General features: G+C 39.4%; 1 protein-coding gene across 6 annotated transcripts in view; it reads right to left on the bottom strand.

The window, feature by feature from the left end:
* Window positions 1-15331, bottom strand: part of HECW1 (HECT, C2 and WW domain containing E3 ubiquitin protein ligase 1) — a 230445-nt gene that overhangs the window by 28999 nt on the left and 186115 nt on the right. For all 6 annotated transcript variants that reach the window (XM_052698978.1, XM_052698976.1, XM_052698974.1 and 3 more), the window contains 9 exons: window positions 14584-14769; window positions 13891-14025; window positions 9844-9949; window positions 9551-9647; window positions 7631-7714; window positions 6949-7058; window positions 4238-4358; window positions 3214-3327; window positions 833-985 (listed from right to left, as the gene is read on the bottom strand). In XM_052698978.1, coding sequence (XP_052554938.1) covers window positions 833-985; window positions 3214-3327; window positions 4238-4358; window positions 6949-7058; window positions 7631-7714; window positions 9551-9647; window positions 9844-9949; window positions 13891-14025; window positions 14584-14769 — 1106 coding nt within the window. The remainder of the gene's footprint in view (window positions 1-832; window positions 986-3213; window positions 3328-4237; window positions 4359-6948; window positions 7059-7630; window positions 7715-9550; window positions 9648-9843; window positions 9950-13890; window positions 14026-14583; window positions 14770-15331) is intronic.

Raw genomic sequence — 15331 nt, 5'->3', positions numbered from 1 at the left:
ACATAGAGTACAGAGTATAGAGAGTATACAGAGTATAGAGAACAGAGGGGCATGTGCTGTTGGTGGTTGAAAAGGGCCTGAGTGGCCTTCCATTAAAAAAAAAAGAATTTCTAAGAGGAGTCAGTGAGATTGGTTAGATAAAGCAAAACATCATAAGAACAGATGGATGTTTCAGTACTTCTTTGAAACAATGAAATGCCAGAAGTGACCAAGCACATGCTCCACTGAACCACACCTGAAACTATCAGAAGGAAAGCAAATCCCAAAGATGGAGTGATCTGGAGGCACATACAAAAATAAAAACATCACAATATGCGTTTGGAATTTTTGATAAAGAACCAATTTGTCTATTTGCACACGTACAAGGGAAAGTGAAGGACATGTCTGCTCTGCTGGCCATGCCATGCACAGGCAAGGACACTGGCAGGGACAAAAGGTATACTGCTTTCTCTGGGCCTTTTTAAAGCTTCTAAGCACCAAGCTGCTTGATGTGCTAAAAGACTACACATGATATTCTTAGAAAAGGATCCAGGTTAGCAGAGCCCACACTCCCATCCTTTTCATAGTCACAATGAAGAACAAAAACATCAAACCCCAAGTAATACAACTAGAATATCTGAATAATAGTACTTCATCACAATTCCTTTTTAAAAGCTTGCTGGTGTATTTACACTTAGTCCTCTTTCTTCTCCCAGTCTACCTCTCACCTCTTCCCAACAGCAGCAATGACACTTGTATGCAGTCTAGTCTAAACTGATATCTTTTGTGTTTTGCGTTTCTATTTCTGAACTGTTCTAAAAGGATTGTTCCATTCTGCATAAAATGTCCTTACCATTCCAGGTGATTTTCAACAAAGGCAGACATGGGGCTGATCTGTACAGTGTAAGTGTCATTGGCTGAATACTCAAACAGCCCATAATAGGGATTGAAGAGCTCCTGAGACAGAAGGAAAAAGAATTCTCGAGAGGGGCCACTGTAGTCAAGTCTGGAAAGGAAAAAGTAAAAAAAAGAAAAAACATAAAAAAAAGAGACTCATTCACATTTGAGCAGATTTCCTTGTTTTTGCAGGCACTGCCTGCTAATACCTACCTCTGCACAATTAAGTGTTTCTAACATGATAGAGTTCCTCTCCCAAAACTTGATTGCAGATCCTACAGGGCAGAGGGCAAAGACCCTCTTCTCACTTTTTTGCTTTTTAGTAGTGGGTTTGAACTGCCTACTAACATCTGGGTTCTCAGATCAGATAGCTCAGACAGAAGCAAAGATTGACCCTACTCCCCTACTCCCCTAGCCCCTGGCATTTCTTAAGAGTGTATAACCTACAGGTAAATACTGAAGAAGACCAAGAATCAGACAAACTCCCTTAAGATGGAATGGTGATCCATCAGTTATTCCATCCAAGTTCCAAATATAATTTTCTAATAGTTTCAAATACATGTGGTACACTTGAAGTTCTGCTTTGCGACTGCATGACTTTGCTCTGTAGAGACTGAACTTTTTTTCCTTTTTTTTTTTCTTCAATTTAACTTTTAAATCAGTTTCCAATGATACGCAAAACAAACAAAAAGCCATCATGAATGAATCTCAATTCTGATGGATTTATTAAAAGCAGATAATTCTTTAATACTGATATGTAGGTTTTTCAATCTAAAATATATCTATATACAGCAAAATGAACAAATGATTTGCAGCCATACATCGTGCATGCCAAAACAGTTTCTGAGGCGGGCATTATTCCTCATACTTAATAAATGTCAAACAAGTGGAAAACTGCGGCTGGATCAGAATGTTTTGTAATATGCTTCAAGTTATGGAAGCATAATCAAAAGAGTCTGAATGACTGGTTGGTGTAACAACAAAGATGATAAGGGGCTGCAGGTCCACCCTTCTCTGCTTTACATTTGGAGGCTTACTACTGTTCCCTTCAGCAGCTTTAGGCCTGAGGTTCTCCTGAGTACTTTGCCACACACAAAAAAAAGTTATTACAGATGTGGGGAAAATAACATGACTTTGGCCAGTGTAAGCATACTAGAATGCTATTCCAAAAATGCAGTATTTTCCATGCTTAAGCTTTACTTGCAAGTCAGTGACAAAATCAGCTGTAAAAGATGACTTCTATTACATATTGATTCCATAGAGCATAGAAAGTAAGAGTTAAAAAAACTCTTGACACTAAGATAACTGAGGAACTGTTTTTTAAATCCATTACTTTTATTTTCCAGTGGACCTGATGTAACTCTGAAACAACTCAGCTCTTCAGAAGCTCTCCACTTGACATGCTATCTCAGAGCTGACAGTGTCAGTGGTTGCTGGAGAGAACTGTGCCCAGAGCTTTACTGTTCCTGTTCTGGTACTTTTGTAATGGAAAACCTATTTTTTGTTTGTTGTTTGTTTTTGCTATTTTTGTTTTTAATAAATGAAACCTTACATACAAAGCTATTGAAAAATATTACTTCAAATCTTTGTTACAAGGAACACTGGAAATATGCAGAGTGGTTTCTCCATTAAGAAGAATATGGAGTAAGTCTCAATTAAAATGTACCTCTTGAGGTGATCTGGGGTGGCACTGAAGGTTCAGCTTAGATGCAGAAACAAAAGGTCAGTGGCTTGCTTTAATCATAGGTGCACGGTCCTAGGGTTTGTAAGGCCGGCAGAAAGTCTCCTGAGAAAAGATCTTCTCAAGAGAATTCTTTTGCTTTCATTTTTCAGCTGGGTGAGTCACACTGTTATGACTAAACTTTCTCACTTTAGGCAGAGCATAAGTCGACATATAATAAAAAATGTTCATTGGACGGCATGCAAAGCAAAAACATTTGAAGCAAATCTAGATTCATTTTTTAGAGTAAGAGTAATAAAAGGGGTAAAGGCTTTGTCTAATAACTAATTATAGTCTTGAGGGTGATTCAGTGTGTAACCATGGGCCTGTAGTTCAGTTTTGTCTTCCATCCAGTCTAAATATTTATGGCAACAAGGTGACATCAGACTTAACTACTTAAATTGTCACTTTGAGACATCTAGATGGTATAGGAAAGCGAAGAATTTTTGCTATTCTGATTTTTAACAAATGGTTGGTCTAATTAAGATGGATCATTAACACAGAAGTAAAATGAGAAGTAAAATAAAAACAGTGCATAAATGAAGGCTCAGCCTTAGTCAACTATGTTTTGCAACATAACAGATACTTCAAAATCAAGAGCATTAGTGGTTTCCTACCCTTCCTCGCCAACAAACGTGATGTAGAGTTTGTTTCGCTGGAGCTCCTTGCGTGAATATGCCATCACCTGGTTGAAGGTGCCTTCCAGTAAGTGGTCACGTCGTATAATTAGCCTGCAAAGGGAGGCAGAAAAAGAGGTATAATGATCGAATCCCATGTGAGTCTGTAAGTCTGAAGGTAAACAAGACCTGGTAAATTCAATTCCATAGAAGTCAACTAAACTACACTACACTACACTAAACTACACTAAAGGGGATAACCAGTGACTGGGACTCCCCAGGTCTATAAGAATATCATGATGATGATACTTGTCTGTAATAAACTGCTTCGTTTCAGTTTCCCTCCCCTCCCCCAACAGATGTGATTTGGTAAAAAGTCATTCTGATGCATAAACTCAACCAGTGCCCGGGAAATATCTTAGAAACATAGAGTCTTTTAACCAAGTAAGACGACTCAATCAAGTATAGGTAAGCACAGAGTCTCAAGCCGACTACCAAGCTGTCTATGAAGCCAGTCCCACAACTAAGACAATGATCCCCCAAAACACGTGAAGAGAGGCAGAAATCTCCCTGGTTCAAATCCACAAGGGCTAGCAATACAGAGAACTACCTGAAGTTGAAACTGCATAGATGGGATAACTTTTGTCAGGTCATACTCTGATCCTGAATTATTAGTAAGTAGATCCAAAGGATTTGGAGCTGCTCCATCATTACAATGAAATAGCTGGTAATAATGTATAGTTTATTACCATGGACAATTGCATGAACAGATGATTTTCCTTCTAGTGAATTACAGGGAGGAATATCAACAACCCCATTAAACAGGTCAGTGAGAGAATATAAATCTCTAAGAAATAGAATTTCTTCACTCTTTTGCAAGATATACACTTATCAGATACTGGTGGTGCACATATGAAGTCCAATCTCTGGTGTGTTTCCCACTCCCTATCAGTCAGTGCCTTCATTCATGGATAATGATTAAAGACCACATTAGACTATTTGAGTGACTTGTCATAATACTTACTTAATTTTACCTGGACCTTGTCCATATCCTTTGGCTTCAAGTTTTCGATAGAAATTGCGTAGTTTGGCTTCAAAATCTCTCCTGTATGGAGAAGGTGCTCTTGCGCTTGCTCTCTGCAGTCCTGGTGGGAAAAAAACATTCTATACTGCAAGGTTCTTTTAAATTCTTCCAAATCATGCAGCCAATGTTTCCAGACACAACTCACTAACAAATGTTTTAGGAACTTCTTACGGTAATACGTAGAGTTTCTATGCACTTAGTATTAATTAATAGAATCATAAAATCATAGAATCACCAAGGTTGGAGAAGACCCACAAGACCACCCAGTTCAACCATCCACCCATCACCAACAGTACTCACTAAACCATGTCCCTCAACACAAAATCGAAACGTTCCTTGAACACCTCCATGGTCAGTGACTCCACCATCTCCCTGGGCAGCCCACTCCACTGCCTGGCTACTCTTTCAGAGAAGTAGTATTTCCTAATCTCCAACCTGAATCTCCCCTGGCGCAGCTTGAAGCCATTCTCTCTAGTTCTATCACCAGTTACACGAGAAGAGGCTGACCCTCAGCTCACTGCAACCTCCCTTCAGGTAGTTATGGAGAGCAATGAGGTCTCCCCTGAGCCTCCTCTTCTCCAGACTGAACAATCCCAGCTTCTTCAGCTGCTCCTTATAAGACCTAATTCTACTCTACCTGTCATTAATGGAGTTTTAAGTTCCTATAACTCTGTGATTCTGATGACTTCTGGGACCGGTATTTTCTTCACTAAGAGAACAGTAAATTTGGCATTGTGTTTGCATGCCTTTGGGTTGCCTGAGCCTTTAACTATGACTGATCGGAATGAAAGGATCAGAAAAGCACGATTGAAAGGTTGACATGCATAACTCCCACTCATGATCATTGATATTTAGATTTTCTTTTTCACTTTTAAAAGATCTCTCTCTTTTGCGTTGAATAGCAGATCTTCTTACTTGGCAGGATTAAACTTCTGGAGCTCAAAGCAGCACTTCTGCCTGGAGCCTAGCACCCCAGCCAAACAGAGAATCAGGTTTCCCAGAGTTAATCTAACTGTATATTAAACGCTTCCAGTCATCAACACAAAAACCCTTTGTGGCACTGAAAAGGATTTCCGTCAGCAAGAAATGTGACATTTTCCTATTATGGTTCACACACACACCAGATTTTCAGTAATTTGGGATCTCTTTGTTTTGGAGTCTGCATTTTCAAAGTGGCTGATTAGTCCTTTTGTATGAAGAAGTGCCATGCCATGGAAAGAAGTCATGGATCATGTCAAAGAACGGATCCTTAAAATCCCATTTCCCTTTCTCATTAGAAAAGACAATATAAACAAGCTCTTATATGAGAATTCTGGCAGAAAGTTCTCCATAGGAAGGTAAAAAAAAATCAAACACATTTAGTGGGAGCACAAAGTACCATGATTGCCAGGAGGAAAGCACATTACTAAGTCTGTGCCAGTAAAACAGAAAGGAGTATTTACATGCTGTGCAAGGAGAATCTCTTGCGACACTTTTGTTAGACTTTTTGTCCCTCAGAATGTAAGGGAATTGTGGCTCTCAAGGGATATGAAGGCAGTGGCAAAAATAAGCAAGCAGACAGCATGTTGCCACAAATTAATATTTGCTCTTTTGTTTTCACAAAAACAAGAAAGATCTGTGCATTTCTGAAAGGCATCTTCTTGCCAAATACCTAGACTTGGTCTTGCAGTAGACCTGTTTCTGATCTGTCCTGACGCAGAGGAAAGGGGCTACATTTATTCTCAACGATGTTCAAACTCATTCATGACAATAGAGCATTCTGACAAAACACTGGTCTCTTGGAGACAAAGGCTCAGCATCTAACTTCTTGGCATAAAAGAAAATTCATTTTTGCATAGCCATCCCTGAGATTTGGACATCTCTTGTCCAACAATTTTGTTTGAAATCAGATAATACACGTGGATGTTTTCAAATATCAGCCAAAAATGGATTTCTCCAGATCACATTTCTGTAAATTTCTCTAACAGTGACCACTGAACACAGCCATGCAGTGAGACTGCAGTGAGGTGGTGTGTATCTTGGCAAAATGGAGACATCAGCTCCTCAAATTTCTATAGCATAAACAATAACTACAGAGACATACCACAGCTGGAAATAACCTCAGACTGCATGTCTTTGTGGAAAATGAGTTTCCTGTCAAACTAAAGTTCTCAACACAGGAGGTCAGACAGGATGATCAAGATAATTCCATCGGGTCTTAAAATAGATGAGTCTTGGAAAGAGGTGAAGTATTTGGAACACAAACTGGAGGTGAGTTAACTCTACAGGAGAACTATTAAAGTACTGCAATAAGCCTTTGATTTGGATGTCGCTCTTTGCTCTTGTCACATAACACGAATGTGCTTCCATGTCAGCAAGTTATATTTGAAGCACATTATTCTCTTTTTATCTTAATCCTCCCCAGATATATGAAAAGCAGCAAAATGCATTCTTCCACATGTGCAATTCTTGATTTGTGTGTTCTAGCTACTGCTAACATTTCAACAGACATGTAACAGCAATGGCAACTGATCCAGCAAAAAAGCAGACTTGGAGTGGGCACTGGACTTAACAGGTTAACAATTCATGCTGGTTCTCCATCTGTTCTTTCATATTTCTTAGAATAAATACCAAGACTGCAAGATTTTGAGTTATTTTTCCCATTCCCTTACCTGGAGAATTTTGGGGTGATGAGCAGGGTGAGCAGCGAGGAGAGAAACTGTAACCAGGATGGAAAGTGGCCTGGAGTGGTATGTAGGACATGATATCTTCTTCAAAAAGGCTGTGTGTAAAAAGTGATAGAGAGAGGTTTCGTACATGTTCATCACATGAGGTAATGCGACATTTTCCATGTAAACTCAAAACAACACGAAAGTCCTTAACTGTGCTAAAAAACAGTAGTTAGCACATAAAGAGCAAGCTCTGCAGTCCCAATAGAAGTCTTTTTACCCAAACAACATTTACTGCACTTGAAGGTTCATTTGTGGGATGTGGCTGTGTGTATGGACAGCATTACTGTACTAAAATTAGCAATTTTACGAGCAGCTACATTACTTAGTTGTATTGTGAAAGAGGGTTTTTTCCTTCCTTTTGTAAAAACAAAACAACTTTAAAATGAAACATTTTTGCTTGATTGTTTTTATCTGCTTTTTGATGACAACAGCTGAAGTAATTGAGCTGACTGTGGATGGAGTTTGTTGCACTGATGGAGGCTGCCTTTCAGGAAGTAAGAATGGAATGATAGACACTGGCTGAATTATTTTGAGTGACTCTCAGTAACAACAAATCTTATTTTAATTACAAATGGTCTGGAAGATTTAGAAACAATATTATGCTTTTGATCAAATTTCTTACCTCAGCAGAATTACTAAATCTGCATCACAGGACAACTTTTCAAGCCCATGAGTACCCTCTGTCCGAATATAATGGATCTTCTCCCTGAAACATAAATAATATTATTGACAAGAGGAGAATGAAAGAAAAAGGTGAAGAGAACATGCCACAATCAAGGCATGAGTTAGACATAAAATCATTATTCCTCAGCTTTTTGCCAGTTCCTGTTTCTCTCTTTAAAAAAAATGGCAGACAGTTTAACTGCCTGATTAATTTGCTAATCACACTAAAAACTAGTAAAAAAATAATCTATTTATATCAGTCAGTTGCCTGATCCTAAAGCCAAAGATATTCTACCATATTTCAGAAAACAAAATAATTCTTCACCTTCTAAGCCCATGTGTAATATTATAGCTACTGTCACTGACAGACAGACTTCTAGTTTAAGGTTACAACTAAGATATCTCCTTTCATTAACAGTATTTCATATAATACCACTTCCTGTACCTCTGTCCATTCCAGCTGGTAAAAACCACACTAGAATATCAAGAATATGATACCAATTGATAATCAAAGTTGTTACATGGTGTATGTATAAAATCATGCATTTTGCTGCTTTAAATGAATTCTAACAAGGATGGAAAGCACAGATAGGATCCCAACAGTAGGTCAGACCCATGAAAAACACAGAGCTACATCCCAATCTGCCAGCATGTTTCTGTAGCACTGCTGTATCCAAGAATAACAAGCATCAAAATATCAAGATTCTATGTAAAGTCAAAGATGTACTTCTCTGGATGGGGCAGAGTCAAACCTGTGAAAGATGGACATTTGCCCCCTAGGAGTTTGCTCAAGGTCTGCTATGCGAGCATTAGATTGTAGTTTGGGATTACTCCCAACCTAAGCTTCAATCAAAGCAATGACTTGGAGGCTCAACATCTTGTTACAGATCTTAATACTAAGCTGTGTATTCCTTTCCCTAGTCAATTTTGTTCTCTGCTCTGAAGGACATAAAACCATCATCTGTTCTCTGAGAAATGAGAATTCAAATTACAGCTGGGAAAAAAAAGTCTGGAATAATTTGATAGTGAAGATAAAAAATTCTCAGTTACAGAAATGTACATCTTGAATATAAGCAGCAGTTTTCATTCTTTCTTTCTCATTTTATTTGCATGTATTAATTCCTTCAGGAAGCAAGTCTAATCCTTACCCCCACAGAACTCTTTATCAGGCTCTCAAGTTTAAATTATGAGTCAACAGCAGAAAGTTGGCTACAAGATCTTGAAGACTCTTCTCTTCCTCCTCCTTTGCTTCTTTACCAGGTCCCAGCTGCACTTTTCACTGTGCAGAGCAAACTAAACCTTTCGGCCAAGCTCTGTGCTGGTGTACATTGGTATGGCTGAGACTGACTAAAACCAGCTCAGGTTCTAGGCCAAAACAATTAATCTAACTTCTGGAATTAGAATGAATTTAAAATTGTATTGGCTTTTAGTTCTGATTTCTTTCTTTTTTTTTTTTTTTTTTCTTTTTTTACACCTAACAGAAAAGAAATGGGTGTAATAAAAACAGAGATACAATTTAATTACTTAGGAAAGACTAATTTTAAGTCAGGTGAAGGAGTTAAGACAGGAGTACTTCATAATATTGCTGCTTATAAAATCTGGAATGACTATGTCCTTGGCTTGAGTATAAATCTGACCATAAGGGAAAATCCTTCTATTGAAATTACTCGCTTTTTGCTGCTCACTCTCATCAAAATTGCATGTTAATGCTATCTTCTAAGAAGCAAGGTGATAACTGCAGAAGAAGACAGTTTCTGCTGTTCAGTGATACTTAGTGGCAGTTCTGGATTTTTTTGCAATAGTTAGTTGAATTTGCTTTCTTTCACTACAGTAAATAATGTATGGAATTTGGTGTCAGCAATGTGGAACAAAGCAGTACCTGAGTGCATGGTTTCTGGCCAAACTGGGCTGACGCTCTTGCAGCATCTCAAAAATGTTAGGTTGGCGTAGAAATGCAACAATCTTGTCATTGTAAGCTAGAAAAGGAAAAAAGCAATACAGAGGCTTTATTTACTACTGAGGGGGCCTTCAGGACATTACTGCGATGATGCAGGGGCCCACTGACTGCACTGCCAGTGAGCCAAGGGACAGCACGGAGCTGTGCGTGTGAGTGACAAATTGTTCTAAAAGCTTTTCTGTGAGCTCTGCTTTGAAAAGAGAAACTTGGCTTACCCAGAGGTAATGTCTCATAATGATGCTGGTTTCGAATAGCTGTTACGAGACTATTGCCTGGTCTGGCCAACAGAGTAACTCCTCTGTTCCGAGAGACTTCAGAAGCCTACAACAAAGGAGGAAAGGGGAAGAATGGGCAAATGGCAAATTGGCAGCACATCAATTAGTAAAAACGTTTTTTATTTTTACTTTCGTGACTTTCAGAGTGGTTTCATTCTGCTGACTGACTGGAGGACAGAAAGTCTGCATGACAATTATAGCTTTACACTTCAGTCAGCTTAAAAATATGTAATGTTGTGTTCCCAAATGGAGGGACACTATTATCCAGTTATCATCCCTCTTCTGTGCTACAGTGAAGGCAACAGAGTCTCGAAGTAAATGCAGGTTACACCTTACAGTGATGGAGTTCTCTGTCAGTGAAAAAAAAATCTCTGCCATATTATACAGTATCTTGTTCTAGCATAACTGTATTTATGTAAAAATTTTTACAGCAATGTTAATTTGTAAAAGAAAAAACCCACAACATTGCAAGTGTTCTCTCTGTATTGTTGAAAGGACATTCAGTATTGGAATAATACGAGCATGATATAACTCTGCTGAGCACAGGTCAGAAAAGGGCTTTTGCCTAACTTGCATAACCAGAAACAGATACTGAATTGTATATGCTGAGAAAAAGAACATCAACTAAAAAGTAGGTAAATAAGGAGGAATAAAGGGGAAATTTATCACTGCTACTTAATTCAGAGACTTAAAGAATGCCACTGTCCTAAACACAGCATCTAGAGGAGGGATTCATGTCAGGAAGGCGGATACATTAGAAGGTGGGCAGACACTTAGATCTGAGGATATTAAAATATTAAAAAGATATTAAAAGCCCAGTACAACAACAGCAATTTGTCTTCAGTGTGTTGTTACTTGCTGTGTAATTGCATGTGGGATAGTACAAACTGAGGGGAATGCACCTCCCTCATATATGACAAGGACACACTTGGACAAAGTGTGGCCACAGGAAAGCCAACAGAGGAGCACTGCTAAAAAATCCATGTCAAGACAAGATGTGTATGGATTCCAATTGTCGTTCTACTGGGATGATTCCTTCTTGCTGCACAAACTGTAGTACTTGGCAACTACTTCTGGAAGAAATTGCCTCTACTCCAATATTTTAAATGCATACAAGTAAGTAGTGCCAATCCATTTTCAGTATTATGGCCAAATGCCAGGTCTTCCAGCTGGACATAAATGAAAACCGAGAAGCTAAATGTGACTGGCAAGTTGCCTTTGGAGCACATAAAGAATAAAAAGTTTATGTGTAACAAGACACCAGTCAATGTACTTCATACATGTCAACAGAAAGGCTGAACAATAAAAACTCTTGATGATTCTGATTAAACATACTGTAATTGAAAACACAAAACTGTTGTGAAAGTGCACAGTGAAAATTTTTATCTGTGACTTAATTATGATTGTGCTTGTACCCAATTTTTATATTGGTATACATCTGCCAGCTACAAGAGAGTTATTCCAGTGTCAGGGAGAACAGTCAAGCCTGCTCTACTTAATGGGCTGATGTGCTAATCTTGGTCCAATCCCTTTCACCTTTAAAAACAGGCAATTTATGACTGAACTTTCAAACAGGTCATATACAATGTACTAACTGCAATGCAATGAGTGCCACAGGGATTGATGCAATTTAAACAGCATCTATGTTTTTGTCAAAAGCTGTGTAAGCGTAATGAAAACCTCGGCTGTGGAACTAGTCTTGTCTCCTCTTCACCTCTGTTAAGCAATAGCCTTGCGTTGTACTCTGCTCTCACAGTCACTTTCTCTGAGTCTTGGCCCAAAGACACAACTCCTCTGTGCTGAGCTAAATCTTCTCTCCTTCTCCCTAGGTCTCCATTTCACATCCTCACGAGCCAACTGGCTGGATCTGGGGGTCCTGGTGGACAACAGGTTGGCCATGAGCAAGCAGCATGCCCTTGTGGCCAAGAAGGCCAATGGTATCGTGCTGTGTGTTCAAAAGAACATGGCAGCAGGTCAAGGGAGGTGATCCTCTCCGTTTACTCTCCCTGGTGAGGCCACAATTAGAATACTGTGTCCAGATCTGAGCTCCCCAGTTAAAAAAAGACAGGGTTCTCCTGGAAGGAGCGCAGCAAAGGGCCACAAGAATGAGCAAGGGCCTGGAGCAGCTCCCATATGAGGAAAGTCTGCGTAACATGGGTCTGTTCAGCCTGGGGAAAAGATGACTGAGGGAGGCTCTGATCAATGTTTATAAAGATCTAAAGGCAAACGGATGAGGCCGGGCTCTTCTCAGCACTGCATAGCAATAGGACAAGAAGTAATGGTCTACAAACTCAAGTGTAGGAAGTTCCATACAAACATGTGGAAGAACTTCTTTACAGTAAGAGTGATGGAACACCGGAACAGGTTGCCCAGAGAGCTTGTGGAGTTTCCTTCTATGGAGATATTCGAGACCTGGGTGGACACCTACCTGTGTGACCTATGGCAGGGTACCTGCTTTATCAGGAGGGTTGTACTTGATCTCTTGAGGAACCTTCCAACCCCTGCAATTCTGTGATTCTGTAAGTTAAAGATCTCACTCCAGTACATGAAATTCTACAGTTCTGTGATTTATAGGAAAAAAAGACATCCAAACATACTGTGAAGAAATAGCATGGACCACAAAGTTTCATGGGCCAAGTTACAAATATTTGAATCTTTTCCTTGTAAGTGGTGTGCTTTCAGGCACTGATCTAAAGACCTTGGGAATGCTTCCAGTGGAGGAGCAAATATTCCCAGAGGGGAAACTAAAGGCTATGACAGGGGTGCATAAGCACCATGAGATCTGGGCCACTGAGCCAGTGAGAGTGCCAACACTGATAGCTGCATAGACAGAAGGCAGCTCCGTTTCACTGGCTAATCATGCCAGATCAGTGCCCTTGATGAAGAGTTCACAGTTCCCTCAGAGTCATTACTCTCTCTACTCTCTTCCATGTACATGACATTTTGTTTCTGCCAGTCCTGCAACCATGTGAAGAACTAAGTGTATTTCTTGTGTTAGGAGCAGTGTTTCTGTCTTTGACTGGGTGAATTTGTAAGCAAGACTCAGGAAAGTATGAGCCTAAATATGGATCACCACAGAGGTGGCTTTCACATTCATATCACTTGAATCAGTTACAATAAAAACATTAAAGTGCAGGCTGCTGGCAGAGGAAAGTTGCTGAACTGGTGGGAGAATAGGACTGAAAGAGACACTGATGACTTCAATCTTCAGAAAATACTGTGCAGTATTCACACAAAATTCCAAAACTCCATCAAAGCTACTTATGTCTTGCCTGCCCTTGATTCTAAGTACCTTCGGTAGTAGGAAGTGTTCAGACTAGTCCCGCTGGAACAAATGTCAATATCAATTTCACTAACACTTCTGATGATTTTCTGCAGGAGATAGACCCTGTGGCCCTTATGCATATCTACTCCCATTCACCTGCAATCTTCACAAATCTTCAACAGCATGAAGAATCTGATTGCTAGCACCCTTCCCTCCTTAACTCCACTAAACAAAAACAGGATTTATGCACCTGCTATCCTGCCCACGCTACTCAGTGATAGAAGTCATATCCATGAAACATAGGAAAGACTGCTTAGCATGATTTGAAGGTTAGGGAAGCAGACCTTAATATGCATTGCTGCACCTGCGAGGGAGTATATCTCTTCAGAGCACAGTGTCACAGTGGAGAATGAAGAAAGATACAAGGCTGATGAAGTATCCAAGTATACAAATAATGAGTGGCTTGCCTTTACTGAAGCAAGGCAAGGATGTCAAACATGGATTCTTTTAAAATCTGTTTTGTCATCATTTCACTGTGATTTTTAGTTTACTTGTTTATTATTTTATTCTGAAAATGGTAAAAATGTAAATCTTCATTATCAGCAACCCTTCAGAAAGAACTCTTACTTCTTTGGAAGATAAAAACCCACAAGACCTTTTTCCCAACACATTTTAAACTGACTGCTGTGAAAAGGGATCAGTGTTGATACAAGCATGGTTACCTCTCCAGCACTGTAGCTACGAAGCCGCTGAAGATGTTGCCTGTGAGTCAAGTGATTAGGGAGACGACCATTCTGCAGTGGGATCCTGGGATCTATGAATGTGGTAGCACGACTGTTGTGGTCAACGAAGAAAGACTGAAATATACAGGAACAATGTGGAGTGGTTATTTTTGGAAGAAGAAAGCCAGCAACTGTGGCAACATACAGTGAAAATCACTAGAAACTGCGTGTCAGAAATCCCCTGTTAGTATCTTCAAATAATAGGATTTTCTTAGCCAAATTTAGAACAGATCTTGGGAAATACATGGAGCTCAAAATTACATATAATAGCCATGAGGTAAACAAGGTGGAAGAGAATAAAATCACTAGGTAACACTGCTTATTTGGTAGCAAAGCCTCATGGAAGCAGACACTGTCACTGTCATGACAGATCTGTACTCTGGATGAAATCTTTATTAGTTCAGTACTTTCTCAGATATGCTGTGACATTCCACAGGAAGCCAGGTTACCACTATGCTCTACAACATTTGTTCCTGATGCTTTTTACCCTGCTTTTAAAATAACTCTGCTTGGTGTAAGTGTTGTTTAATCCAAATTTTTACCATTTTTGAGATAAGAATGAGGGGACCGTCAGAGACCATGTAGCCTGATGTGCCGTGTTAAACAAGTGATTTGTTTTGTTGGCACTCTTACCTTGCCCTGCTGGTCAGTTTTTATTTCCCAGCCACGAGGAAGCTCTAGTCGGGTATCAGCAAACATGTTGATAAAATTTACAAGGTCTCTGTTGTGCTGATAGCGCTCAAAATTACGAGCATCTCTACGGATCTTCAGAATCATATGCTTCAAACAGGTACTGTTAGTGAAGACTCGATAGGCACTCTTTGAAAAGGAAAATAGAAGTGAGAAAAAAACAGTTCTGATGTCAAAATGACGTTTAGTTATTTCTGGGGCATCTGTCCAAAGAAATGAAACACATGCTGTGAGAGTTGCATTAAATTGAACAACTGTTTTACACAAACATTTAGAAGTAAGAAATGTAATCTGGAAAGCCAAACATCCCTCCATACTGTGCACAGTTACTCTCCATATAAACTGCTTCATAAAGCACTCCAAAAAAACAGTTAGCTAAAACACCACCTACTCAATATGTTGTAGTTGTGCCTGTTTCATTTCTTTCATAGACTAGCAGAAAGGCTGCTTGTGTGACTGGATGATCCAAGAAAGGTGCACAGATCGCTGTGAACATGTGTTTATGGTGTCACTAAAATTAAGATGCTTTTGGTAGGATTCATCAGCTGAAGAGGACTGCAGTGTAGGTGTCTGTATGTGACTTTGCTACCTTATTTATTGTCATTTTATAGTGACAGGACTGAAACAGACACATTCAATTGCCTATTTTTGGAAGATATCAATTGCTTCCTGGAACTGAGTATTTGTTTCT

The sequence above is a fragment of the Tympanuchus pallidicinctus genome, unplaced genomic scaffold (assembly GCF_026119805.1).
Source record: "Tympanuchus pallidicinctus isolate F22 unplaced genomic scaffold, pur_lepc_1.0 scaffold34, whole genome shotgun sequence".
Lineage (NCBI taxonomy): Eukaryota > Metazoa > Chordata > Aves > Galliformes > Phasianidae > Tympanuchus > Tympanuchus pallidicinctus.
Note: the sequence above shows the minus strand (reverse complement) of the source record. Positions and strands in the feature narration are given on the sequence as shown.